Source organism: Chiloscyllium punctatum, chromosome 22, assembly GCF_047496795.1.
Source record: "Chiloscyllium punctatum isolate Juve2018m chromosome 22, sChiPun1.3, whole genome shotgun sequence".
NCBI lineage: Eukaryota > Metazoa > Chordata > Chondrichthyes > Orectolobiformes > Hemiscylliidae > Chiloscyllium > Chiloscyllium punctatum.
In genome coordinates this window covers 32,661,386-32,688,951 of record NC_092760.1, presented here as the reverse complement: position 1 = coordinate 32,688,951, position 27,566 = coordinate 32,661,386, and the positions used below count along the sequence as shown (strand labels likewise).

At 42.6% G+C, this 27,566-nt stretch overlaps 1 protein-coding gene across 5 annotated transcripts in view; it reads right to left on the bottom strand.

The window, feature by feature from the left end:
• LOC140493483 (N-acetyl-beta-glucosaminyl-glycoprotein 4-beta-N-acetylgalactosaminyltransferase 1-like) overlaps positions 1-27,566 on the bottom strand; it is a 687,601-nt gene that overhangs the window by 16,206 nt on the left and 643,829 nt on the right. For all 5 annotated transcript variants that reach the window (XM_072591967.1, XM_072591965.1, XM_072591968.1 and 2 more), the window contains 3 exons: positions 26,892-27,184; positions 21,744-21,897; positions 9,997-10,069 (listed from right to left, as the gene is read on the bottom strand). In XM_072591967.1, the coding sequence (XP_072448068.1) occupies positions 9,997-10,069; positions 21,744-21,897; positions 26,892-27,184 (520 nt within the window). The remainder of the gene's footprint in view (positions 1-9,996; positions 10,070-21,743; positions 21,898-26,891; positions 27,185-27,566) is intronic.

The window sequence follows — 27,566 nt, the reverse complement described above, 5'->3', positions numbered from 1 at the left end:
CAGCGTGGACCCAGACCCCTAGCCTCAATGCGGACCCAGACCCCCGGCCTCAGCATGCACCCAGACTGCCAGCCTCAGCGTAGACCCAGACCCCCAGCCTCAGTATGGACCCAGACCCCCGGCCTCAGTGCAGACCCAGACCCCCAACATCAGTGCAGACCCAGACCCCCGGCCTCAGTGTGGACCCAGACCCCCGGCCTCAGTATGGACCCAGACCCCCAGCCTCAGCAAGGACCCAGACCCCCGGTCTCAGCATGGACCCAGACCCCCAGCCTCGGTGCAGACCCAGACCCCCAACATCAGTGCAGACCCAGACCCCCGGCCTCAGTGTGGACCCAGACCCCCAGCCTCAGTGCAGACCCAGACCCCCAACATCAGTGCAGACCCAGACCCCCGGCCTCAGTGTGGACCCAGACCCCCAGCCTCAGCATGGACCCAGACCCCCGGCCTCAGTGCGGACCCAGACCCCCGGCCTCAGTGCGGACCCAGACCCCCGGCCTCAGCATGGAACCAGACTTCCAGCCTCAGCATGGACCCAAACCCCTGGACTCAGTGCGGACCCAGACCCCCGGCCTCAGTGTGGACCCAGACCCCCGGCCTCAGTGTGGACCCAGACCCCCGGGCTCAGTGCAGACCCAGACCCCCGGCTTCAGCATGGACTCAGACACCCGGCCTCAGTGCAGACCTGGACGTCCGGCCTCAGTGCGGACCTTGACCCCCGGCCTCAGCCTGGACTCAGATCCCCGGCCTCAGCATGGTCCCAGACCCCAGCGTCAGTGCGGACGCAGACCCCCAACATCAGTGCGGACCCGGACCCCCGACATCAGTGTACACCTGGACCCCTGTCCTCAGCGCGGACCCACATCTCTGGCCTCAGCGTGGACCCACATCTCCGGCCTCAGCGTGGACTCAGATCCCCGGCCTCAGCGTGGTCCCGGACCCCAGCATGGTCCCGGACCCCAGCATCAGTGCGGACCCAGACGCCCTGCCTCAGTGCGGACGCAGACCCCTGGACTCAGTGTGGACCTAGACTCCCGGCCTCAGGGTGGACTCGGACTCCCAGCCTCAGGGCGGACCCAGACCTCCGGCCTCAGAGTAGTCATGGACTCCCAGCCTCAGCATGGACCTGGACCTCTGGCCTCAGCATGGACCTGGACCCCCGGCCTCAGGGTAGACATGGACTCCCGGCTTCAGTGTGAACCTGGACCCCCGGCCTCAGCGTGAACTCAGACTCCCAGCCTCAGCATGGACCCAGACTCCCGGCCTCAGGGTGGACTCAGACCCCTGGCCTCAGCATGGCCCTGGAAGCTCAGTCTCAGGGTGGATCTGAACTTCTAGGTGGAGTATGGTGCATTCTGGGTTGGGAGGACTGTTGTTCTGAACTCTAATTCCTCTATGTTTTCTAATATTTTGCTTGACTTTTTTTTTGTACTTTTTTCTCCCTAAGAATTTGTACGTAATAATCTGTACCTTGGTACCTAAGATGGTGCCGTAAGGGGCGACTTGTAAATATTTCAGTGTACCGATGAGAACATGTGACAATAAAGCTGATTCTAAATTCTGCCCTCTTGTGCATCTCCAGTTTTGATCAATCCATCTTGAGTTAACAATGGTTTATTCATGAAGAGATGTTGTGTAGTTGAGTGACTTTAGCAGTAACATAAAAACAACTGCACATATGCTACACAACAACAAAAAAAGAGCAGTCCAGGCAGTTATAACCTCAGCATTTCAAACTCATGTCTTTCTCTATAATTTTTGTTATTCAGCAAACTTGCTACATTTAGACAATGGTCACTAGTGTTTAACTGCAGCACTGGTTGACCTATAAAAACATCTTACTGGTTTACAGCTAGGCAAGGAATGGGCTAATGAAAGAGCTTGTATTTGTATAGGAAGCTCAGGATAAAAATGTTATAACTCACAAAGCACTTCTGAAATATATCTGCTGTTTAAATATTAGGCAATGCATCACAGCAATGTGGTGATAGGGGAATAATCTGCTGGAATGACGTTGGTTGAGAGATAATCATTCAAAGATTCTCCTGCTCTGCAAATAGTGCTGCAGGATCTTTTACAGCCACTTGAGAAGGCAAAATTCCCTTCGTACCTGCTTGGATTGTGTGCTGAAGGACTGGAGTGGGATTAAACCCACAACCTGTTGACTCAGAACTAACAACTGAGTCACAGCTCACACTGAAGCAATGTAAGATGTTTGCTCCTGCCCTGGGTTGGATTAAGTCCAGGGCAAACCAAACACACAGAAGCCTCTCTCTCTGCTGTATGTGACAGGCTGGAAGTGGAATATGTTTGCGGGGTTTCAACTAAAATGTGAGTGCTCCATTCTTGTTACAGAAAACATGTTTCAATTCAGTGAAGAACATACACGTGTGCAAGCGCAGTGTGAAAGAGCTTGTTTTTTAAATTCTTTAATAGGACGTGGGCATTACCAGCAAGGTCACCATTTGCTGCCCACCACTAACTGCCCTCAGGCAGCCCGTCAGTGTAGGTATATCGAGAGCGCTGCAGGAAAGGGATTGCCAGGAACTTGTTCCTTCAAAAGAGACAGTGATGTATTTCTAATTTCAACTTCCACTCTCAGTCACTTGGATGGCAAGTGGCTTAGAGTGGAACTTGTAGGTGGTGGTAGTCTCACATATCTGCTGCTTTTGTTCCTTCCAGGTGTTGGATATTGTAGGTTTAGAATGCACTGTTGAATGAATCACGGTGAGCTGCAACAGTGCATCTTGTAAATATGTAATATCTACATGCTAATCTATGTTGGTGTTTATCAAATGCATTCTGAAAGTCCAAGTAAACCACATCCACTGGCTCCCCCTTATAAATTCTACCAGTTACATATTTGAAAGAAATCCAGTAAATTTATCAAGTAGTATTTCCCCTTTTTACATTTTTGATGACACTGACTTCCTTTGCATTAACTTCTCTCCCTCTCAGTCTCATGCTGTCTGTAAGTTTTGAAATGATGCTCCTGATTGCTGATTCCAACTGATTTTGAGTGAATGGTGAACAATAATGGTCCCAGCTCTGAGTTTTGTTTTGCAACATCACCTCCTATCATTTTGGTTATCTCTATGACTTAGCCTTGTCAGCTATATAACTCATTCCCTGATTCAACACATTCTGACCTTAATCATGATTCTACAATGTGGTGCCTTTATCAAAAACCTTTGAAAATCCAAGTACGTTAGGAGACTGTATCTCCTCTTTTACTGATTTATGCACAACACCATGATTCATGCACAATACCATGATTCTGCCAGCTCTATCGCATGCTTCATCTGCACCACTAAGCTTTGATAGTGGAGGAAGTAAATGTTTGTGGATGTGGCACCAATCGAGTGGGCTGCTTTGTGCTGGATACTGCTGAGCCCCTTGAACCTTGTCGAAGTTGTACTCATCCAGGCCAGTGTGGAATGTTCCAAGACTCTCCTGAATTGTGCGTTGTGGATGGTTTTGGGGAGTGAGGTGGTAAGATAGTTGCTGCGAAATTCACACCTGTTGTTGTAGCCACTGTAGCTATATAGTCAGTCCAGTTCAGTTCCAGGTCAACGGTAACCCCAAGGATGCGGACAGTCAGGGATTCAGTGATAGTAATGCTACTGAATGTCAAAGGGCAATGGTTAGAATTGATAAGGGGGAGCCAGTGGATGTGGTTTACTTGGACTTTCAGAAGGCATTTGATAAACACCAACATAGATTAGCATGTAAATATGTAACATCTACATTGCACTGTTGCAGCTTACCGTGATTCATTCAACAGTGCATTCTAAACCTACAATATCCAACACCTGGAAGGAACAAAAGCAGCAGAAGACAAAAGCAGCAGGTGTGAGACTACCACCACCTACAAGTTCCATTCTAAGCCACTTGCCATCCAAGTGACTGAGAGTGGAAGTTGAAATTAGAAATACATCACTGTCTCTTTTGAAGGAACAAGTTGGCACTTACCTGGCACTTTGTGGTTCGTATGTGATTAGCTGTTTATCAGTCCAGGCCTGAATTGAGGAAGTGAGGACTACAGATGCTTGTGATCAGAGTTGAGAGAGTGCTGCTGGAAAAGCACAGCAGTTCAGGCAGTATCCAAGGGCGCAGAAGAATTGACGTTTCGGACATAAGCCCTTCATCAGGAATGATGAAAGGCTTATGCCCGAAATGTTGATTCTTCTGCTCCTTGGATGCTGCCTGACCTGCTGTGCTTTTCCAGCAGCACTCTCTTGACTCTGAATATTATCCAGGGCTTGTTGCAAATGAATGCTGACTACTTTTGTATCTGAGGAGTTGATAATTGTGGTGGTGGTGAACATCATGGAATCATTAGTGAATTCTGTAGTGAGACTGAAGATAAACAGCTCAGTTGGAGAGTGGTGAATCCTAAAGATACCTTTCCACCCCAGAAAAAAAATCCTGTTTTTAAGAATCCATTAGCAACTACTCTGGGATCCATCACATAATATCATCTAATTGGAATATATCTGCTTAGATAACATAAGTGACAGGTTAATGACTGACCGAATGTCAGTGAGGTGAGAGTTGGATGGTCTTGCATGTTAGTTAGAGGTACTCTTCTTGGGGTTTGAACACAAAAAGCAGGTGCAGCATCAGTCAGTTGGCAGAAACAGCAGCAGCAAAAGTAGTACATCACAGTGGTGCAGATGAAGGCCTGAGATATAGCTGGCAGAATCATGGTGTTGTGCATAAATCAGTAAAAAGGGAAATACAGTCGATGTAATGTACTTGGATTTTCAAAGATTCCACAGTGTAGAATCATTATTAAGGTCAGAATGTGTTTGATCAGGGAATGAGTCGTATAGATGGCAAGGCCAAGTCATGGGGATAACCAATAGTGATGTAGACTAACAAAAACGATAGGAGGCGGTGTTGCAAAACAAAACTCAGTGCTGGGACCATTGTTGTTCACCATTCACTCAAAATCAGTTGGAATCAGCAATCAGGAGCATCATTTCAAAACTTACAGACAGCATGAAACTGAGTGGGAAAGTAGTTAATGCTAAGGAAGTCAGAGTCAGCAGAAATTTATGAAGGGGAAATACTGCCTCATAAATTTATTAGATTTCTTTCAAATATGTAACTTGTAGAATTGATAAGGGGGAGCCAGTGGATGTGGTTTACTTGGACTTACAGAATGCATTTGGTAAAGACCAACATAGATTAGATGTAAATTGCATAGGATTGAGGGTAGTATACTGACATGGATAGAGAACTGATTGACAGATAGGGAACAGACAGTAGGAATAAATGAGTTTGTTTCCAAGTCACAGGCAGTCAAAGTGGTGTCTTTCTTTGTCTGTATGTAAGAATACTAGTGATAGTAGGTCATGTCGTTTGGTGGCCAGTTGGTATTCGTGTATCTTGGTGGGACAGAACACCAACGCTTCACCAGAGGCTCACTGATGATGTTACTTAGCCTGGTAATGAAACGTCTGAAAATGAACCTTCCAGTTCAGTGAGCAAACTTACAACTGTGCTTCAGTGTGATTTGGAGACTGAGTGAGTGAGCAAGTGCATGAGAAATTAAATATTATGTGCATAAATGTAAGCACTTCAGCAAATACAGGAAGGCAGATGGTGATAGATTGGGAAAGAGGGAGCTGCAATAAGATCCGAGAGTCCTTGTATACCAATTGCTGAAAGTAAGCATGAAGGTACAGCAGACACTGAAGAAAGCAAACATTTGACAGCCTTCCTTGTAAAAGGATTCATGTGCAGGACCGTGAATGTCTTTACTGCATTTGCACAGGGATTTGATGGCACCATACCTGGAATCATGTGTGCAGCTTTTGTGTCCTTATCTGAGGGAAGGTGTTCCGGCTATGGAGTGAGTGCAATGAACCTTGACCAGACTGATGTAGGAGCAAATTACTGCAGATTCTGGCATCTGCGTTGAAAACAACAAATGCTGGAGGTCACAGCGGGTCAGGCAACATCCATGGAGAAAGAGCAAGTTAATGTTTCGAGTTCGGATGGCTCTTCATCAGAGCTTACCAGAATGATTCGTGGGATGCAGGACTGACACATGTAAAGTGATTGGATCAGGTAGAAACATATTTAATAAAGTTTAGAAGAATACAGAGAAGCTTATAGAAACTAACTAATAATATTTTAACAGGATTAGACAGGGGAAATGCAGGAAGAATATTCCAATGACTAGAGGGACCAGAACCAGAGGTCACAGGTTAAAGATACAAGGTAGGCCATTAAGGATTGAGGAATAGAATGACAAGCTTGAGGGTGTTTTTTTTTAGTCGGAAAGAGGAGGCCACATCTTCCTTTGAAGGTAAGAGTCCAAATAATTGGTCAAGTAATTGGCTGCTCACCTCTGGTGAAAACGTCCTGTGGCTCAAGGATATCATTGGACTTTACTTTGGACCCCTGTTGCTACTATTTTGCAATGTTTCCGCACCGCACCGGACCCCCCACCCCCAACCCAGACCTCCAAACCTGGGTTATCCCAGCCTTCTGAAATAGTGTGATGACGGAAGACAGGAAGGTATGATGAAGAAGCTGGAAGAATGATAAAATAGGAAGGAAGCAAAGATACCGAAAGGAAGCACTAATACCAAAAAAAGCAAGAGGCATAACTGTCAAGAGCACATGCCATATACTAAAGAAATACAAGTAAATGATCTGGAAAATACAGGGGAAACTGACAAATACAAGGACAGATGGATCACCATCTGTGAACACTTTTCCATTATTCATTGATGAACAAAGGAAATTTTCAACCATTCAAGCCTAGGAACAAGCCTAGCGCTAGGAACAAATCTACCATGCAGAAGGGAGTGATCTGCGTTTCATTGAGTGTTTGATTTGGTTAGTTCTTTGTTTAAAGATCCTAATTTTGTAATCTTAAGTATTTCTAGACGAATTGGATGAGATGGACTGAACGGCTAAGGTTACAACTTTAGTGGTAGACTTGATGGCTGAAGGGCCTCTTCTGTACTGTATGAGTTTATGAACTTGCTGTTATAGATATATATCATACTGATTCTAGAATGTTTCTGATAGACTACAAATGGAAATTATGGTTTTGTCCTTGGCTCATGAGTATATCTAGCTCTTAATGCAAAGTAAAAATAGAACATCCCCATTTTCCCCCAAGTCAGATTACTAAGTGTGAAACCTATAAACAAGAATTTAAAATATTTGAGAGTTTAAGAGTCTGTATTATGTACTGGTGGTACGAGAATCCCTTCAAAACCTGTTATCTTAACATTTCAGAGGTTTGGACTTCACGCTCGGATGTTTTGAACTTGTAGGTGTGTTAGAATCTTTCCTGTTGTTAGCAGGTTGACTGTCTGTCTGGTCTTCTGTATCTTCATTTTCCAAGCTTCATTCTATGAATATTTTGTGCAAAGTGGAAATATTGTACAATTCCTTGAGTTGGCTCCTATTTCTCCTCAATAATGTTCCATTGGATGTTGTGAATTCGTAGGATTTAGTCTCATTGTACATTTTGGAAATGTGTAAGATATATTACTCTGACCTCCTGTCCTGTGGACAGGGTTTGAGGAGAGGCAGGATAGGACGGGATGTTTTTCACTGGAGCATAGGAGGTTGAGGGGTAACTTTACAGAGGTTTATAAAATCACAAGGGGTATACATGAGGTGAATAGTAAAGGTCTTTTCCCTCGGGTAAGGAAGTTCAAAGCAAAGGGACAACATTTTAAAGTGAGAGGAGAAAGATTTAAAAAGGGCATAAGGGGCAATTTTTTCACACAGACAGTGGTTTGTATGTGGAATGAACTTCCAAGGAAGTGTTGGATGGCAGGTACAGTTACAACATTTAAAAGATATTGGGAAAGGTTTAGAGGGATATGGGCCAAAAGCAGACAAATGGGACTAGTTTAGTTTGTGAAAATTGGTCAGCATGGATGAGTTGGACTGCAGAGTCTGTTCCCGTACTGTATGAATTACAACGAGGAACTTTGAAGCTGAACACAATAGGTGACTGAGCAGAATTTCCACATCCAGCTCCTTACTTGTAGAGGACAGCACTCAGTCAAAGAAGTGATTCACTCAGTCATGGCTTGGGGCTGATGTGGCCGAGAATGCAAGGAGCAAATCATCTTAAAGGGGCACAACCTTGATGAGAAAGAGCTTTGGGGGATGGAGAAGGAGCAAGTGAACCATACAGCACTCAGCACAAGAATAGCATGCGCAAGTGTCACATGGTGGCTAATGATGTTTTGTGTACATAACCTCATAAAGGCAAGTATCCCAAATGCTAAAATGTAAGTAGTTCCAAAAGAAGAACAAACTGTGGTAACTAGCCTCGATTCCCAAGTTCTCGTGGTCTGCTTTGAATAAAACTCTTTACATCACTTTCTCTCTTTCTCTTCAAATGGCAGCAAAGTTTTTAATTGCTTTCCCATGCTCACTGGATCAGCCCCTCATATGACAGATTACAACCCTCCCTCCCTGGCTGCTTTTCCAATCTCAGATTCTCTCAGTGTAGAGGCTGGAGCAGTGAGCATGGGTATGGTGAATCTAAACCGTTCAGAAGACTCGAAACATTAACTCTGCTTTCTCTCCACAGATGCTGCCAGACCTGCAGAGTTTTTCCAGCAACTTCTGTTTTTGGTTTAGATTTCCTGCATTCACAGTTCTTTGCATTTATTTTTGTTTAGGGGTGAATCTGTGAGCAGGGGACGGGCAGAATGTGATTGGAGGAGCAGAAAAGAGAAAGAATATGATTGGAGGAGCAGTGAGCAGGAAGAGGCAGAAGGTGATTGGAGCAACAGTGAGCAGGGGGAGAGACAGAAGGTGATTGGAGGAGCAGTGAGCAGGGGAGAGACAGAAGATGATTGGAGGAGCAGTGAGCAGGGGAGAGACAGAATGTGATTGGAGCAGCAGTGAGAGACAGAAGGTGATTGGAGCACCAGTGAGTAGGGGGAGAGACAGAAGGTGATTGGAGCAGCAGTGAGTATGGGATTCTATCTTGCTCATTCTCACCCAATCAAACTTTGCATTCCTCCTGTCCACAACATACGCAGCTGCATGTGTGCAGGCCTATTTGTGTCACGAAGGAGCTATGACGTAAAGTGATATTATAAGAAAGTGAACTTTGTCGAAATTTTGTCCCTTTGTCATTTTGTGAGTCACTTGAAACATGTTCAGAGTGAGTTTGCCCATCGCCACTGTTTATTTTAACTCAGCTTGACACACTTACTTAATACCGGATTTCATGGAAAGCCCGCTAGCAGCCTGCTGATTGCCTGATTAGCTCACTATTCCCCAAGGAGCTGGAGCTGATGGCCAAGATTCTCTCATTGCCTCCCTGAAACTCCACCTCAAATGCCACAAGTTTATCTTCATGGGTTACCACCAGTTTTATCAGAAAGCCCACTTTGGTGCCACAACAATAAGGATCAATGATGTAACTGCTTGGCCTACCCATCAAATCTATCCTTGGTTATCATTATTTCCTCTGATCCAACTGCCTCTTAAATGCACCTGATATTTTGCCTGTAAGACACATGAGCACTTTGGCTATCACTCAGTCTGGAGGTATCGTTGGTATCAGTCCTGAAGTCACAGTTGAACAGTTTGATAACTTGTCCCTTTCTCCTGATACAGATACTGCTCAGATTCACTTTCTCTATTTGCTTCCATATCCTTATGGAACTGACAGGTTCTTTCTTCCATGAGGAACCATTGCATTGTACACAACACAATATGAAATTTTAGGTCTGACATATGTTTGACAGCTATATACCATTTTGATCAGGTGACACATACTATGTAAGTTGAAGAAAAACCAACCTACATTTGCAAACAATATGTTAGATATCTAATGTAAACTGCAGTTTGTCAATGGGGAAAGAAACACTGACAACTGACAAGAGGCTTCCGATGTCCAGAGTATTTCCATTGAAGACTAGGATGCCTGGTCAAGATAATGCATGGAGAAGTGTGACTCATCTAGTTCATTGGTTAAATGTGTACACTCACCTCGATAGCGTCTGCTCCTGCCTGAAGTCCCGCTGAGCGTTCAAAACTCCCTGTTCGTTTCAAATACTGATACCTAAAAAGTAGTTCAGAAACAAAAATTGTAAGGTAATTTATTTACATTAAGGGATCCCCTTCACTTGAAAACCCTCTTATGTCTTTCAACTTTACAGACTCACAGGTTGAATTTTACCTGGATTTACCTGGTAAACCTGATCAACCAAAGTAACTAACTTTAACAGAACAGACAGGGCTAAATATAACTTTTGTTTTGGCTGTGCACCAGTTTCTCACCATGAGGCCTCATGAGATACTTACCAAACTGTCTTCACTAACTACCTACTCCATCCCTACCTTGTCCCACGTGCCTAAGTCTAGCCCCGGCTTACCCATGTGTCATCCTGAGTACAGGGTATCACTGCTGGAATTGACTGACGTTCCTGTCACTGGCCGTTATACACCGTGCACTGTATGGTTCCTGACATTTGGCCTCCTCATGGGAAAGTTGGTGTTCTGCTTTGCGGACAGGGATCTGCAGGTCTTGATGGTTAGGATGGTGCAGACAAAGGATTTCTTCTCCACCCACACACACACCACCCCAAAAAAACCAGCAATGGAGGCCATGACACTAGACCATGCCAATCTTGACTGGATTTCCCACCCATGTAAGTGCAACCTGGGCTGATTGGAGGGATGCCGAACACCACACAACAAAGGTCAATGGCGTTCTTCACTTCGCTAATGTAAATGCAACCATCTTCTCTCTGAATATCGCACCTCCACTCTCTCTCTGCTCCTGCGCCCACCTCACGTCCAACCCCACTCTCACTATTACCTGCAACATCTTTCCTCACATGCTCTCACGCACCCCAAGCCCTGACAGCACCAACGCTGCATGCCCTTTGCACTGCCTACTCACTTGCTTGGGATACTTGCCCACTTGCACCAACAGTCATAGCTGTATCACCCACTTTCATTGCTCTTGATACTTGCCTCTATCACATTGGAGTCAAGATAGCTGAGGGGCTGTCTGGTACTTGGCTTCAAACCTGTCATGGGAATAGCATTCTGACTCTACCTGAACTGAGTGGCTGACTGACCATGTCCTTGCCCGTGGACTGGTATCAGAGGCTGCTCTTGACTTACTGTGCCAGCATCCTGAGTGGTAACTCTCCCACTTGACTGAGGTTTGTGTCTGTGCTAACCAGCACAGTAATGTGAGTCTGGTGTCTCTGGCAAATCTCAAAAAGCCAATGCAAGGCAGGGTTACCATGACTATCTGGGTAGGCTCAGAGTGAGTCAGCATTTGTAAAAACAAGCGAAGAGACCAGAGATTCAGCCTGGCCCAGCCCATGAGCTGTGTGCATATCCCTGAGTTCACAGTGTCCTTGCTGCAGCGTTCCAACGATAGTTGCTATTGGGTTTTCTCACCAAGCAGCTCTGCAAAATGGAAAGCTTTATTCATCTTTACTGTAACATATAAAAGCTGCAGCTATTTGCTGACTGAGTTTTTCAGAGAAGGAAGCAGAGCTTACACCCTGCCTTACATAAATTGATTGCACCGTCAAATGGATCATGTAGTAATTAGACTCCAAAATGTATAAAATGTTATAGCATAAACTATTTGCAGATTCTTCAAATAACTGAGGACTTACTTCTATTCTTCCAATTACTTGGGCAGCATGGTGGCTCAGTGGTTAGCACTACTGCCTCCCAGCACCAGGGAGCTGGGTTCCATTCCACTCTTGGGTGACTGTCTGTGTGGAGTTTGCACATTCTCCCTGTGTCTGTGTGGGTTCGCTCTGGTCTCCTCCACAGTCCAAAGATGTGCAAGTTAGGTGGCTTGACTGTGCTAAATTGCCCATGATATGGATTAGCAATGGGAAATGTGGGGTGGGTCTTGGGGGGAGGGATGCTCTTTGGAGGGTCAGTGTGAACTCAATGGGGTGAATGGCCTGCTTCCACTCTGTAGGGATTCTACCATATTCACATTGTCAAATAGGGACACTGATTTAGTATTAGATTTAGTGCAGTGGTCATAGGCAGTAGAACATCACAAATTACATTGAGAGAGGGTTTAGCAGCATAAGTGGGGCAACATTGGCAACAGACTGATAAACCAACTGGAAGCACATAGTGGGTGAACAGCTAGTAACATGCTAGGTTGAGTGATTCTTTTTGATTCAATGATTGCACTCAAATGTAGAAGGTGTCAGAAATCCTGTTATCTGGCATTATTATGTGTAATTTGTGGCTATTATTCCCTTAGAAGCTGACAAGAGTTATTAAACTGTACTCAGGCATTTTTAGACTACAGGGGAAAGAGATATAAACCAAAGAGGTAAAGTAATAATCAAGCCACCTCTATTAGACTGATGTCAATGTTCTGGAGCTGAATTTCAGATAGAACCAATTATCTTCATCGTGCTCTAGCACCAAGCCACATTTTCTCACTGCCATGCTAACCTCAGTAATGTTCGCTCCATCCCTCCTGCATCACTTCAATTTCTTACACATATTGTCAACTGGGATTGTTTCGCTCAGTTGGCTGGATTGTTGGTGCAGAGCAGTGTGATGTCCACAGCGTGGGTTCAATTCCCATCGCTGGTTTGAGGTTATCGTGAAGTATTCTCCTTCTCAACTTAAATCACCACCAGATGCTTCTCTTTCTAATAAGATAGCAGCCCCTATGCGCTGGTAAGACTAAGGCAACACAACAACTATGATACCAAGTCTCTCCTCAATTCCTCTCCAAATGGTCTTTAATGCTAGAAATCCAGCTGTTTCAAGAACCAAGCTAGATCTGATTAAGGCCCAATGATTGTTTGAAATCTTTAGCAATAATCTAAGCTGCATTTAATCTTCTTGGTTTTAGGTACACGAACGTAAAGGCTGTTCAGTTGGATTTGTTCCATTTTCAACTGTTGAATTTTAATTCCTTAAACGAAATATTACACACTAAAACACAAAAAGCATAAATTGGGTATTTGTAAATTTTCTAAATCATTTTTGTTTGTATGCTTGGCCACAAAGTTTCAAAATGTTCAAATGTTCGTGTTTAAGTTAGCCTGGTGTCAACAAAGCAAAACTACCAAGACATTAGTAATTGTTAAGGCAGTCTCAAGCTGGAGGGGCTTGAAAGGTTTTCCAAGGCTAGATCTTCAAAAGGAAAGAACTGGTGACCCACATTGTTACTTGTTTAGAATTGTAGAGTCATACAGCATGGAAACAGACCCTTCAGTCCAACCAGTCCATGCTGAGCATAATCCCAAACAAAACTCGTCCTACCTGCCTGCTCCTGGCTCATATCCCTCCAAACTTTTCCTTTTCATGTACTTATCCAAATGTCTTTTAAATGTTGTAATTGTATCCACATCCACCACTTCCTCAGGAAGTTCAATCCACACATGAACCACCCTCTGTGTAAAAAAAACTGCCCCTTGTCTTTTTTAAATCTCTCTCCTCTCACCTTAAAAATGTGCCCCTTCGTCTTGAAATCTCTAGAATAATTACTTTGTCTGTTTAGTAAAGCTCTTTGGTTATTATTGCTAATGTGTGTTTTGATCAAGTTTACAGAGTCATTTCTTTTGGCATTTCAATTAATCTCTGGAGTACTGATGCTTATTTTCATCCTTGGTTCTTAAATTATATTCTTAATAATGGTTTGGAGATGCCGGTGTGGGATTGGAGTATACAAAGTTAAAAATCACACAACACCAGGTAATAGTCCAACAGGTTTATTTGGAAGCACTAGCTTTCAGAACGCTGCTCCTTCATCAAGTGGTTGATGAACCTCTTGATGAAGGAGCAGCACTCTGAAGCTAATGCTTCCAAATAAACCTGTTGGACTATAATCTGGTGTTGTGTGATTTGTAACTTTATTCTTGACAAGATTGTCTAACAAACCAGATCTCAAAGTTCTGACATTCTCATATCTGTCCTGTTATAAACTCAGTTTTCAGTCTAACAACAGAGCAGAGGACAACAGTATCAATACATTCTGCTCCAATGTGTTTACTAATCATTGGTACAACACAAAACTCTGCATGATGGTATCTCCAAAAGCTAAATACAAAGCTGGCTGCTATCCTTCTGTTTTCATATGCAAATCATCACTTGGGAGCTTATGGGACAAAATTTGTTTCACAACAATTGACCCAACTTTATGCAAAGTGTGTTTTCATTTCGGCACAGAATGAATAACCAATTATGTCTGTTTAATTGTGGTGGAATTAAATTATCTTAGCTCGAATGTAATGAGTATGATTTTTAATTTCCATCAAAATGAATAGTTCTCCTCTTAGAAGGTGCATACACTTCATGCGCCAGATTAGGTCCATGACAGCAACATGCAATGTATGGGGTCCTTCACAAGTTGTTGGGAATGTTTCTGAATTGAGAGAATGAAGAGTTTAATTTCTGACTCAATGTTAGCACTTGGATTTGACATCCCAACAGGTGGCACCATATATTCAAATGTTCAATTTTTTACATGACTAATTTCCAATGTAGCATGCAACTGATAAATGCCAAACAACCACACACTGATCCTCTCCCAGGACTCAAATTCTCGGAATTCGAACTCCTAGCATCTTGCCTTCCTCTGACAAACACTTAAAAGCCCACCTGATTACAGTGGTTCAATTTAACTCATTGCCTTTACATCTTCTGACTTTACAGCTCAATGGGCTTTCCCTGGATTGGTCAAGGTAAACAAGTAACTCAGCAGATGAAAAAGACCAGCGAATCTCCTTGGCTCCTGCCAGACGATTGGTGCACAAAATCAGCAGACTTTGACAGACCTTGAGAGATAACATTGGAAAAGAAATGATGTATTTATTCTTCCTTTCCCCTGACAAGTAGATTGAATATTGGACTTGATCCTGCTGCCATCCACAGTTGAATTGGCTGAAGATTATTACAGTTTAGGCTGAGACAGAAAGATGAAATTGCAGCTGGTACTTGGGGCTACTTGAGTATCTCGAGTGTAGGACGCTAAGGCATCACCTTATAGAGGTTTATAAAATCACTAGGGAACATGGATAGGGTGAATAGCCAAGGTCTTTTTTCCCCCCAGTGTAGGCAGGTTCAAAACTAGAGGGCATAGATTTTGGGTGAGAGAGGAAAGAGATCAAAGGGACCTAAAGGGTAACATTTTCCACGCAGTAGGTGGTGCATGTATGGAATGAGCTGCCAGAAGAGGTGGTGGAGGCTGGTACAATTACGACATGTAAAAGGTATCTGGATGGATATATGAATAGGAGCATTTAGAGGGACATGGAACAAATGTTTGCAAATGGTGCTAGGTCAGATTAGGAGGTCTGGTTGCCACAGATGTGTTGGACTGAAGGGTCTGTCTCTGTGCTGTATGACTCTAGGAGAGGAAATTGGTAGTAGAGGAGAACAAACAGGCAATTCATAAATTACTTTAACCTCATCAATGTTCTTGTTCCAACTTTATATTTTTCTCTCTCACTCACAATCGTGCAATAAATTGATATCCTCATTACAAGCATGACTTCTGTGGTGTATTCAACAATTAAGTGTAAATGATAACTAAAAATAAGGACACTGAGTGAAAAAAATAGAAGCATAGAATCTCAACAGTGTAGAAAGAGGCCATTTGGCCCACGGAGTCTGCACTGACCTAGATATGGGGAGAACATGTAAACCCCACACGGTCAGTTACCCAAGGCTGGAATTGAATCCCTGACATTGTCAGACAGCAGTGCTAACTACTATACCACCTCAGTTTATGTCTAATCTAGGCTTGAAGGCTGTGATGGCAACTAGAATGTCTTTATACAATTTCCTCCAACACCACATAGCAAAGATGCTCATGTAAGCAAACTCCGAAAGCCTTACACAACACAAAATCAATTCCAGATTAATGACAAGTGATAGATGCTGAATGTACAAACATGGCAGAGTAATCTGCCTGATATGTAAACTGTCGTTTCCATTTTAAATCACAGTTAGGATCACAAAGGCAGACAATAGCTAATGATTAAGGTGAGAGACATCATTCCACTTTGGAGCCTCAATAATGCAATCAAATCAAACTCATTATCTTTGATGCTACTGCAGGGGAGAAAATTGAATTGCACTGATGGAGTTCCAACCACCTGGGCTTTAGTAACAATCCTGTAAGATTGTGCAGTACAAACACCTAAACCCTCAAATACATCCCGCTGAAAGAGTGCTGAAAATGACCAGCAAAATGTATATCATATTTGAGAAGGCTAAAGCTGCACTAAGGAGGTCATTACACATCAAGTTCATTTGATGAGAGGAAAAGCAATAACAGAAGATGAATACAACACAAAATACTTCACAATGAGGTAATCAGATAAAAAAGGTTATTGTAAATTCAGGAATGGATAGCTACCATTAAGCTGCCAGAAATAAAGTAGAAAGGAATTTGGTAAAATAAAAAGTAACATGTTAAGGGTTACATTTCAGTGCTGGTTCTTGATCAGTGAAATGCCCTTATAATTGCTTACTCCTCTGTGCAGTTAAATGTATCCCAGATATTGCATCACCTGAATCAGGGACATACATAGATCCAAAGATCACACCTCCTATACTAAGAACTTGTAATAACTATATCCCCAAGACAGCTTCATCAGTGACTGTATTGCCATTTTATTTATGCACATCAGATATTACATCTTCCCCTTTTGATCAATATAATTGCAAATCATTCAACATATTGCATACATTTCCTTTATGTAGCAATGTTATGTAACAATCTTTCAGTGAAACCTGTATGTAAACATTTATAATGGGGAAATCCCATGTCAACAATTTTTGGTCACTGTTGTCCAGTTTGCATATTATTGTTTTTAAATTCAATTTTTCTATTTTTGTTTTGTCAGTTTTCACTTGTTTTGTACTTCAGTGATATTTTTATTTCAGAGTCTTCCCAACTCACCCTGAGCTACCAGATTCTTATGTTGGATCTTCCATTATGCCCTCCTTTTTCCCATCCTTCTTCCTTCCATTTCAAGGTAACAGTCATTGAATCCTCACTGTGTGTAAGCAGGCCATTCAGCCCATCAAGTTCACACCAACCCTTCAAAGAGCATCCCACCCAGGCCCATCCCCTAACCTTATCCCCATAAGTCAAGAGTGTGGTGCTGGGAAAGCACAGCAAGTTAGGCAGCATCAGAGGAACAGGAAAATTGATATTTCGGGCATAAGCCCTTCCTGCCTGAAACATCGATTCTCCTGCTTCTCAGCTGCTGCCTGACCTGCTGTGCTTTTCCAGCACCACACTCTTGACTCTGATCTCCAGCACCTGAAGTCCTCACTTTCTACCCCCATCGCCATAACCCTACACTTCCCACAGCTAGCCCACTTATACTACACATCCCTGAACACAACGGGCAGTTTAGCATGGCCCAATCCACCTAACCTGCACATCTTTGGACTGTGGGAGGAAACCCACGCTGACACGGGGAGAATGTGCAAACTCCATCCAGACAGTCACCTGAAGGTGGAATCAAACCTGGGTCCCTGACCCTGTGAGGGAGCAGTGCTAACCACTGTGCCACCGTGCAGCCAAGTCAGCTAAATGAATAATCAATCTTAGACCCCTGTCTAATATCTGTCCAACAAAATGGCATTGGAGTCAACACTTTCTTACTCTGAGATGAGGGGCAGTTTTGGATTTCATATTTTTGTCTGTAGTGCCCAGGCCTAGAGGTTACCAGTTTTGATCCTACATCCCACTATGTTGCGGTGCAACACCACAACTTTCCACACACCTTTTTATTTTCTGCAACCCTCCTGTTGCAGACTAAACCACCAACAATTCTCAAGTATTTTTTGTGATTGTATGATGCAAATAAATTATTTAAACCTTTGGTGTCAAAAAGAAACAGACATCTCTTTTCACTTCAAGGTCCTCTTGATTGTGCAATGAAATTCAGCACTAGGGTCTTTACACCTAAAGTGATTCTACAAAATCAGGATCATAACAACTAAAACAAATGGCTACATGAATAGGAAGGGTTTCGAGGGATATGGGCCAAGTGCTGGCAAATGGGACTGGATTAGTTTAGGATATATAGTATATGGACTTCAGCAAGGCATTTGATAAGGTTCCCCATGGTAGGCTCATTCATAAAGTCAGGAAGTATGAGATACAGGGAGATTTGGCTATCTGGATTCAGAATTGGTTGGCTGACAGAAGGCAGAGAATGGTTGCAGATGGAAAGTATTCAGCCTGGAGGTCAGTGTTGAGTGGGGTCCCATAGGGCTCTGTTCTTGGGTCTCTGCTCTTTGTAGGTTTAATAAATGACTTGGACGAGGAGGTTGAGGAGTGGGTTAGTAAATTTTGCAGATGACACAAAGGTTGGAGGAGTCATCGATAGTATCGAGGGCTACTGCAGGCTGCAGCGCGACATAGACAGGGTGCAGAGCTGGGCTGAGAAATGGCAGATGGAGTTCAATCTGGATAAATGCGAAGTGATGCATTTTGGAAGGCTGAACTTGAATGCTGAATATAGGATTAAAGACAGGATTCTTGATAGTGTGGAGGAACAGAGGGATCTGGGTGTGCAAGTACATAGATCCCTCAAAGTTGCCAGCAAGTGGATAGAGTTGTTAAGAAAGCATATGGTATTTTGGCTTTCATTAACAGGGGGATCAAGTTTAATAGCCGTGAGATTTTGCTACAGCTCTACAAGTACCTGGTGAGATCATACTTGGAATATTGTGTCCAGTTCTGGTCGCCCTATTGTAGGAATGATACAGAGATTTTGAAGAGGGTGCAAAGAAGGTTTACCAGGATGCTGCCTGGACTGGAGGGCTTGCCTTATGAAGAACGGTTGAAGAGGCTCAGACTTTTCTCTCTGGAGAGAAGGAGGAAGATAGGAGACCTGATCGAGGTATACAAAATATTGAGAGGAATAGATAGAGTCAATAGCCAGAGACTTTTCCCCAGGGCAGGACTGACGGGTACGAGGGGTCATAGTTTTAAGATATTAGAGGAAAGGTATAGAGGAGACGTCAGAGATAGGTTCTTTATGCAGAGAGTTGTGAATGCATGGAATGAGTTGCCAGTGGTGGTGGTGGAAGCAGAGTCATTGGGGACATTTAAGCGATTGCAGGACATGCACATGGATAGCAGTGGGTTGAGGGGTGCGTAGGTTAAGTTATTATATTTTACATTAGGATTAAACCTCGGCACAAAATCGTGGGCCAAAGGGCCTGTTCTGTGCTGTACTTTTCTCTGTTCTATGATATCTGGTTGGCATGCACGAGTTACACTGAACGGTCTATTTCTGTGCTGTACATTTCTATGACTCTATAACTTACTCATAAAAAGTGTATTTAATATGAGAAACATAATTTTAAAAACGGACATCTGATTAAAGTAGATATTTGAAGAGATGCGCAAAAACCTGGCCTAGTAGGTGTGCTTTAATGGTGAGAGGGAGGCTGAAAGGTGGTGGAGTTTAGGGAGGATATTTTAGAACATGTGTCCTTGCAGTGGGATGATATTGAGAGGAACGACAAGCAGACAGGAACTGAAAGAACAAAGAGTTTGAGGAGAAACCATTTTGTGCACAAAACACCAAATGGTCATCTGACATATATCTTGGATGCAGGCTTGCACAAGCTTAGCTTGAGAACACACACATCCTTCCTGTCACTGATTGTGCACTTGCCATTTGTCTTATCCTGTACCAAACCTTGCTCTTCTTCACCCAGGGTGCTTGCTGATTGACTTCAGTCATCCAGTTTAAAAATTCACATCTTCATGTTCAAATCACTCCATAGACTTATTCATTTTGTCTTTAGGATCTTCCAGACCTATGTCTTTCAGTGGGTGGTGAGTATTTGGATTTCTCTATTCCAAATGCTGTGGAAGCTCAGTCACTAAGTAAGCTCCATACAGAGATTGATAGACTTTTAGTTATTAATGAAATAAAGGGATATGTGATAATCTGACATCGAGGTGGATAATTAGACCATGATGTGGAATGATGGAGTAAGCTCAATGGTTTAAACAGCTTACGCCTATTTCTAGTTCCGAGAGGGAGTTTGACATGATGTTCTTTCTATGAATGAACCAGATTTGGTCAACATAATGAGACCTTGGCATAATTGGCAGAAGCTTGCAGTTCACGTGCAGTACATTTGTTTTAACAATCTGAATACCAAAACAAAAATCAGTCATTGCCTGGCTCATGTTAGTGGCTGGATTGAAAGGAGAGTCTTGGAGATGCTGAAGGTTTTCCTGGAGAATATAATCAGGAATGTGGTCAGAGGGATACTGCTGTTTGTTCATGTTCTATCTCAAGTTGTATCTTCAAACAGTATTTATGTACATGACATATATGATGATTTTGTAGTGGACCTCCCTGTTCTAAGCTCCTGTAGATCCAACCTTCCAGCACAGTCTCTGTCACACTGTGATATTGCTTCTTCACTGCACAGCTCAGAGGCTTTTCTGAATATTCCTTTGATCATTTGTCTACAACTACTAATAATGAAGCATTAAGATTATAATCTGTACCGAGTTGCTGGTCAATCAACTTCATCCTTTAACAAACTTCAAAATCAAGGCTGGTAAGAGATGGGCAGTGGAACTGTTGTTAACTGTGTTTGATGATGGAAAAGTACTGGGGTCATTTGAGGATCTTTTACTCCTGCATGTATTGGGTTTATTTGGTCAATAACAAGGAGACTTTTCTGAAAGATAACCCTGCAGGTTTGCAACTCAGCAACCCTTCAACCCTGCTGATGCAAGATTCTGTGAAATGAATCATGAATAGAACTGGCATTTTAACTTGCTCTTCAAGTTAACTCAGTTAAATCTGCCAAACATCTCAAGGCACAAGGAAGCAATTGAAGTTTTCGTTTTAAAATTTATTGTGTGTTACTGAAACAAGTTTAAGGGCTGGGTTGCTTCACAACTGACACTCATGTCATAAGGCTGCAGCAATTAGATGGTTATTATTAATGTGAAAGCCATCATACACTAATAAGTTCAGATAAAAGATCAGCCATAATTAAACTGAATGGCAGAGTATGTTCAAAGGGCCAAATGCCTACTTCTGCTCCTATTTCTTAAAATTTTATGTTAGTTACCGAAAGGAAAAAGGTAATTATCATGATTTTTGGAAATAAAGTATTAAATAGAATTGTAATTTCAATGGTAAATGTTTAATGACTTGTGACACAATTCATATTATTTCTTCAAACTTTTGTTGAGTCCACCAATGATATATAATCTCGCAATAATCACGCTAGTTATTTTGAGTCAGCCAACAGAGGGCCTATTTTCCAAATCATTGCAGCAATTAAATTGACTAAATCAATGAGTGCAGAAAAAAAGTCAACATAACATGCACCCCAACCAACCCAGCACGGCCTTGCACGGTCACATGGCCATAGTATGTGCCAATATGTATTTCATTATTCACCCCCTTGGTCATCATTAAACGTAGGAAGGAAACAGACAAAGTCCACTTTAATTCATAGGGCTGATCACTGGTGACTAGTGCTAAAGCTTATTTTGATATGGGTGCATGATTTTCTAACAAAGTATCAGGCATTCCAGTTTAAGAGGTGATGCGTTTTTAATTTGTGCAATGACGGAAACTGCTTCTACCAAATGCATCAGCAGGCTAGTTATCCAGGCTATTACTAAGATTGAAATGACCCATGATTCCTAAGTGAAAAACCAACAACCAAGACAGGCCCGGTTGAATTCGCCACCATGAATCTTACTGTACCGAGGCAGTTTGCTGTTCTTCAAAGTTTGTTCCACATCCATGTCACTACTGTCAAAGTCAATGATGATAATATTGAAGCTTTCATCCCTTGTTGCATGGTAGAGGTCTTCCATATCCATAATGAACTGCTGCACCCACCGGGCCTGGTTCTTTACTGTACAGTCAAAAGATAAAGAAAGAATGATTGTTGATCACTTGCCCAATTGGCAGATAGGACCTTTTCACTTCTTTTCACTCCTCTCCGAGATTGTAAGTTATATCAAGTAAGAAATAGGCCAATTTTAGCTGATTATTTCCAAAAAGGAGCCCTCTTACCTAAGTTTTATTTATGCTAAACTTCCCAGTGGTTTATTTAATGTTCTGATTACTTCATATGATCTTCTTTCCTACACTAATTCAAACTATGCATCCTATTCAAATTTCAGTCGGCGTAAGGATTTTCTTTTTAATATTGTTTTATATATCGCACCATCAGATTACATCTTTTCAAGGTTAAGAAGAACCAGTTTCCCCAGTCATTACTCAGTTTGGTCACACTGAAAATGATCTCAATTCTTTATTCCATATAATTTCCATGAATTCAATATCCCCCCTTGTGTCTTTCACTGATGTATAGAAGAACTGGGAAGTTTAACACAAACAAAACTGTTAGGTATCCAGTTAAACAGGTACAACTAATTGAGGGTTTGCACCTGACCCAAGGATTTCCCAAAGTAGAAGCACCTTCCTCTAAAGTAGGTAGAGCATGTGATAAATACTTGGAGGCGATGGCCTATTGGTATTGTCGCGAGACTATTAGATCAGAAACTCAGTTTATGCTCTGGAGACCCAGGTTCAAATCTTCCATGGCAAATGATGGAATTTGAATTGAGTAAAGAATCTGGAATTAGATGTCTAAGGTGACCATAAAACCATTGTCAATTGTCAGGAAAAACCCATCTGGTTCACTCATGTCCTTTAGGGAAGGAAATCTGCTATCCTTACCTGGTCTGGCCTACATGCAACTCCAGACCCATAGCACTGTGGTTGACTCTTAACTGTGATAAGGTGAGGGGAGAGGAGATCAGGAAACAGGTGAAATCCACATTGATCCCGTGTGGTCGGAAGGTCCCAAGAGGGAAGAAGAGGTATTCTTCCTCCAGATGTCGGCTGTCTAGAATTTGGCAGAGGACACTGTGATTGGAGAGGTGGGGTTCAAGGGTGGAGGTATGGGAAAAGGAGGAGATATGTTGGAGGGCATTGTTGATCATGTGGGAGGTGAGACTGTGATCCTCAACCTGCACCCATGCAAATCCTGGGCCTCCTCCACCACCAAATTCTAGCCACCCAACGCCTGGAGGAAGAACATCTCATCTTCTGCCTTGGGACCCTCCAACCACATGGGATCAATGTCAATTTCACCTGTTTCCTCATCTCCCCTCCCCCCACCTTATCCCAGATCCAACCCTCCAACTTGGCACCACCCTCTTAAATGGTCCTACTTGTCCATCTTCTTTCCCATCTATCTGCTCCATCCTCCACTCTGATCTATCACCATTAACCCCTGCCTTCATCTACGTATCGCATTCCCAGCTACGTTCCCCCTGCCACACCCCCTTCCCATTTATCTCTCAGCCCCCTGGCACCCTAGCACCTCCACCCCACATTTCTGATGAAGAGCTTATGTTTATGCTTGAAACGTCGACTCGCCTGCTCCTTGGATGCTAGCCGACCTGCTGTGCTTTTCCAGCACCGCACGTTTTGACTCTGATCTCCAGCATCTGCAGTCCTCACCTTCTCCTCCACTGAACCATAACCCTCAGGCCTGTTTCAATGGAGAGTGCAGGAGGACATGGCAGGCACAGTATCAATCATACCTAAAAACAAGGTGTTTACCTGGTGAAACTGCCAAACAAGGGCTTTTTATGACACAGTTAGCCTGAATAAGAAGTGATAAATATCGATGCTACAATCAACAGATCAGATCTAAGCACTACAATTCTACCACATCCAGTTGTAAATGGTGGTGGAAAATTAAACACAATAGGAGGAAACTTCACAAATATCCCCATCCTCAACGATGGGGGAGCTCAGCACATCAAAGTAAAAGATAAGGCTGAAGCACTTGCAACAATCTTCAGCCAGAAGTGCTGAGTGGATGATCCATTTCAGCCTCTTCCAGATATCTTCAGCATCACAGATACCAGTCTTCAGCCAATTCAATTCATTCAACATAATATCAAGGAATGTTTGGAGGCACCGGATACTGGGCCCCGACAACAGTCTGGGAATATCACTGAAGACTTGTGCTCCAGAATTTGTTGAGACCTGACCAGATGTCGACCTAAAATATGGGAACTTGTCCAGTTATGTCCTTCATATCAAAAGGAGAACAGAACCAACTCAGTTAATTACAATCCCACCAGTCTACTCTCAATTGTCATTAAAGTGTTGAAGATGTCATCAACAGCACCATCAGGCAGCAGCTGCTTAACAATAAACTGCTCACTGACGTCCAGTTTGGGTTTCTCCCTGATGACTTAGTGCTGTCTAATTAATGCTGGCCCAGCCAGCAATGTCAACATTGCCATGAATGAAGAACAGTAAAGATCCTGGTGGGACCATCAGCTTGGACTACCATTGAGCCCTTTCTGGCAAGCAGCAAGTTTGGCTTCAACATGACTGAGCTCCCAGAGCCTTGCAATTCTTTTGCAGTCCTCAATGCATTGCAGGCATGCACTGCTGGAACAGAAAATCTGGGTCATTGCTTTTACTACTGAAGCTTAAGTTTTTCAGCACTGTACTACTGATAATTTGGCATGTTGTTCACTCAGAACTGAATACTCCCAACATAAAGTAACTTTAATGAAAACATGTTTTGCATTTTTGCTTTAATAGTGGAGTACAGGAGATGATTTGGAGTTTTACCCATAGCCTGAAATGACAGGTTGTCAGGGAGTTTCAGAACTGAACCTGTCCAAACAGGAGAGAGATCATTGTGGAAGGTAGAGAGATAAGGGGCTGTGTTCCTTGGAGGGACAGAGCACAGTCTGAGGGTGAAATGAAACAAATAAACAATAAAAGAATAATTTGGTATTGGTGTATAGGTTTAAGGTGGACGTCAATGGCACCAATGGCTTCAAGTCCCTTTTGTGGGGCAGGTGAAGTTGAAAGGAATTTTGAAATATGACCGAGAGATGTTTAATAAAAGACCCCTGTCTAAGGCTGAGAGAGGCCTACAGACTGGTAGGTAAACATGCCAAATTTAGGTTAACACCAAGAAGGGAACTATAACATAGATTGCAAACTCACTGCAAAGAAGGTAATGTAGTTCACCATTTTGCATCAGTATACAAATCCAGCAACTGAAATGCAAATGACAGTTGAACAGTCTAAATTCCTCAACTGAGTATTAAATGCAGCTGTACAATCTATTTTTATCAAATTTCATACTATGTTATTACAATTACTCTCAATATATGTTTTCATAGTTAGAGGGTTGTTGTGATTCACAATATAAATGAAAAGGTAAAAAGATGTAAGTGATCTCCATTTGCTTCACTGATTTAACTTTGATCCACCATATTGACTCCTATTCTTGTGAAGCAGTATACTGATAACCTTATTGTACAACAGTTACTTAATGGTATTTGCCAATCCTGCTGCTTTTCTTGTTATACGTCAGATGGTATGCCGTTTTAATAGGACAAAGTGTTAGAACATGTAAAATGCATGTTTTTTCTCAGCTGTGAAGATGGACCTATGATACTTTAAGGCCACACCACCTGCATGTTCAGTACAGTCAGACCCACATCAATTAACAGTTACCTGCTGTGAGCAGAATGGAAATTGTGTATAAATGCTAGGCTTCAAGAGCTGGTTCTCTGTTTTATAAAGAGGTTGTTTTTCAAGCAATGTTATGTCAGCAGACCAGCAGATGTGTACTAAAGGAAGGACTAATGTGTATTTATAAAATATATACACACATTATTATGGTGTTTGTCCATTTTTATGATATATGAAATTTTAGAGTATTTTGAAAATTGGATTCTGCAATTCTGTTAATTTATTCTATGCAAAATTCTATGGACCTGCTATCTCATATATGCTGTGAGTAATATGTGCTTCACTTTTGTTCTTTACTGCTTACAAATGGAGGATATGCTGTGCCAGTTATAGATAGCTATGTGGAGTTAAGCTGTCCTGGGGAGGAATGGGAATTGGAATATGATGTTTTAATTTTGCACTGTACCTTAATGACTTTGTCCCCCAGAGACATTAACAAACCCACAAAAATTCATTGAGAAAAAACAGACAGGGATTCTCTTAAGAAATGGTTTGAATAAAGGAAGTCGCAGTCGAGAGACAGCTGAGAACTTGCAGTTGAAACAGCGTTTGCCAATGACCACTAGGTGCCTCAAGCTTGTTTCACAAACACACAAATTGAACAGGAGTCCCTTAGCCTGTTTTGCCATTTAATAAGATCAAAGCTGATCTGGCTGTCACTCTACCCTGATAACTTCCCATAAAAAAAGCATCCATTTTTGCCTTAAAAATATTCAAAGATTCTGCTTCCACCACCTTTAAAAAAAAAGTTCCAAAGACTCATAAGCCCCTGAGAAAATTGTACCTCATCCCTGTTGTAAATGGACAATCGCTGATTCTTAAACAGTGAACCCTACCTTTATATTCTGCCAAAAGAGAAAATATCCTCTCCACATCGACCCAGTCAAGCTCTCTCAGCGTCTTGCATGTTTCAATCAAGTTATCGTTTACTCTTCTTAACACCAGTGGACACAAGTTGAGCTTGTCCAACCTTTCCACCTAGGCCAGGCCTCGCATTCCAGGTATTAGTCTCGGAAATCTTTCCTGACGTGCTGTCAACACATTTATATCCATCCTTAAGAAAGGAAGTCACTACTGTACACAGCACTCCAGATATGGCCTCACCAGTGCCCTGTATAATTCATGTGTAACCTCCATGGTTTTGCAGTTAGTTCCTCTCACAAAATATTCTAACATTCTATTAGATTTCCTAATTACAGGCTGCACCTGCATATTAACCTTTTGCCATCCATGCACTAGGACACTTAGATCTCTTTGCATTCTCTTTGTTTCCAGGGAATAAAGTGCAACAACTGTTGTAATATAGGAAACATTATTCCTCACCTGGAACTACAAAATGTACCATGACATCTGGTCTCACATGTAGTCCTACAGGTTGGCAGAGGAGAGGCTTGTGGTAAGGAACATTCAGCTGAGTGGGCTCCTTATCTTGCAATTGTGCAGTCGCTTCAATTCCATCATCTTGTTTGGTTCTGTGCAGCAAGAGGTAGATGTAATCTGTCAAACGGACCACTTTTCTGCCTTTCTCCATCAGTTCCAGTTCAATAAGGTATCTGTTTCCACGAGCTGAATCCCTTCGCTTCTCCACATTAACAATCCGCAGAAGTGTGTAAACTCTGTTGAGAGAGGAAGGAAGACCACATGACACAAGAGATTGGGGTTGTACAGGACATTGGTGAGGCGTCTTCTGGAGTACGGTGTCCAGTTCTGGTCACCCAGTTATAGGAAGGATATCATCAAGCTAGAGAAGGTTCAGAAGAGATTTGCCAGAATGTTACCGGTATGGAAGGTTTAGATTATAAAGAAAGGCCAGATTGGCTGGGCTCTTTCTGACTGGAGCATAGAAGGTTGAGATTGCAAAGGTTGGGGCTCATGATTTTATAAACCTTATAGAGGTTTATAAAATCATGAGCCATATAAATAGGATTAATGGAGGTGTCTGTTCTCTCAGATGGGGGATTTCAAGACTAGGGGCCATATTTTTAAGATGAGGAAGTG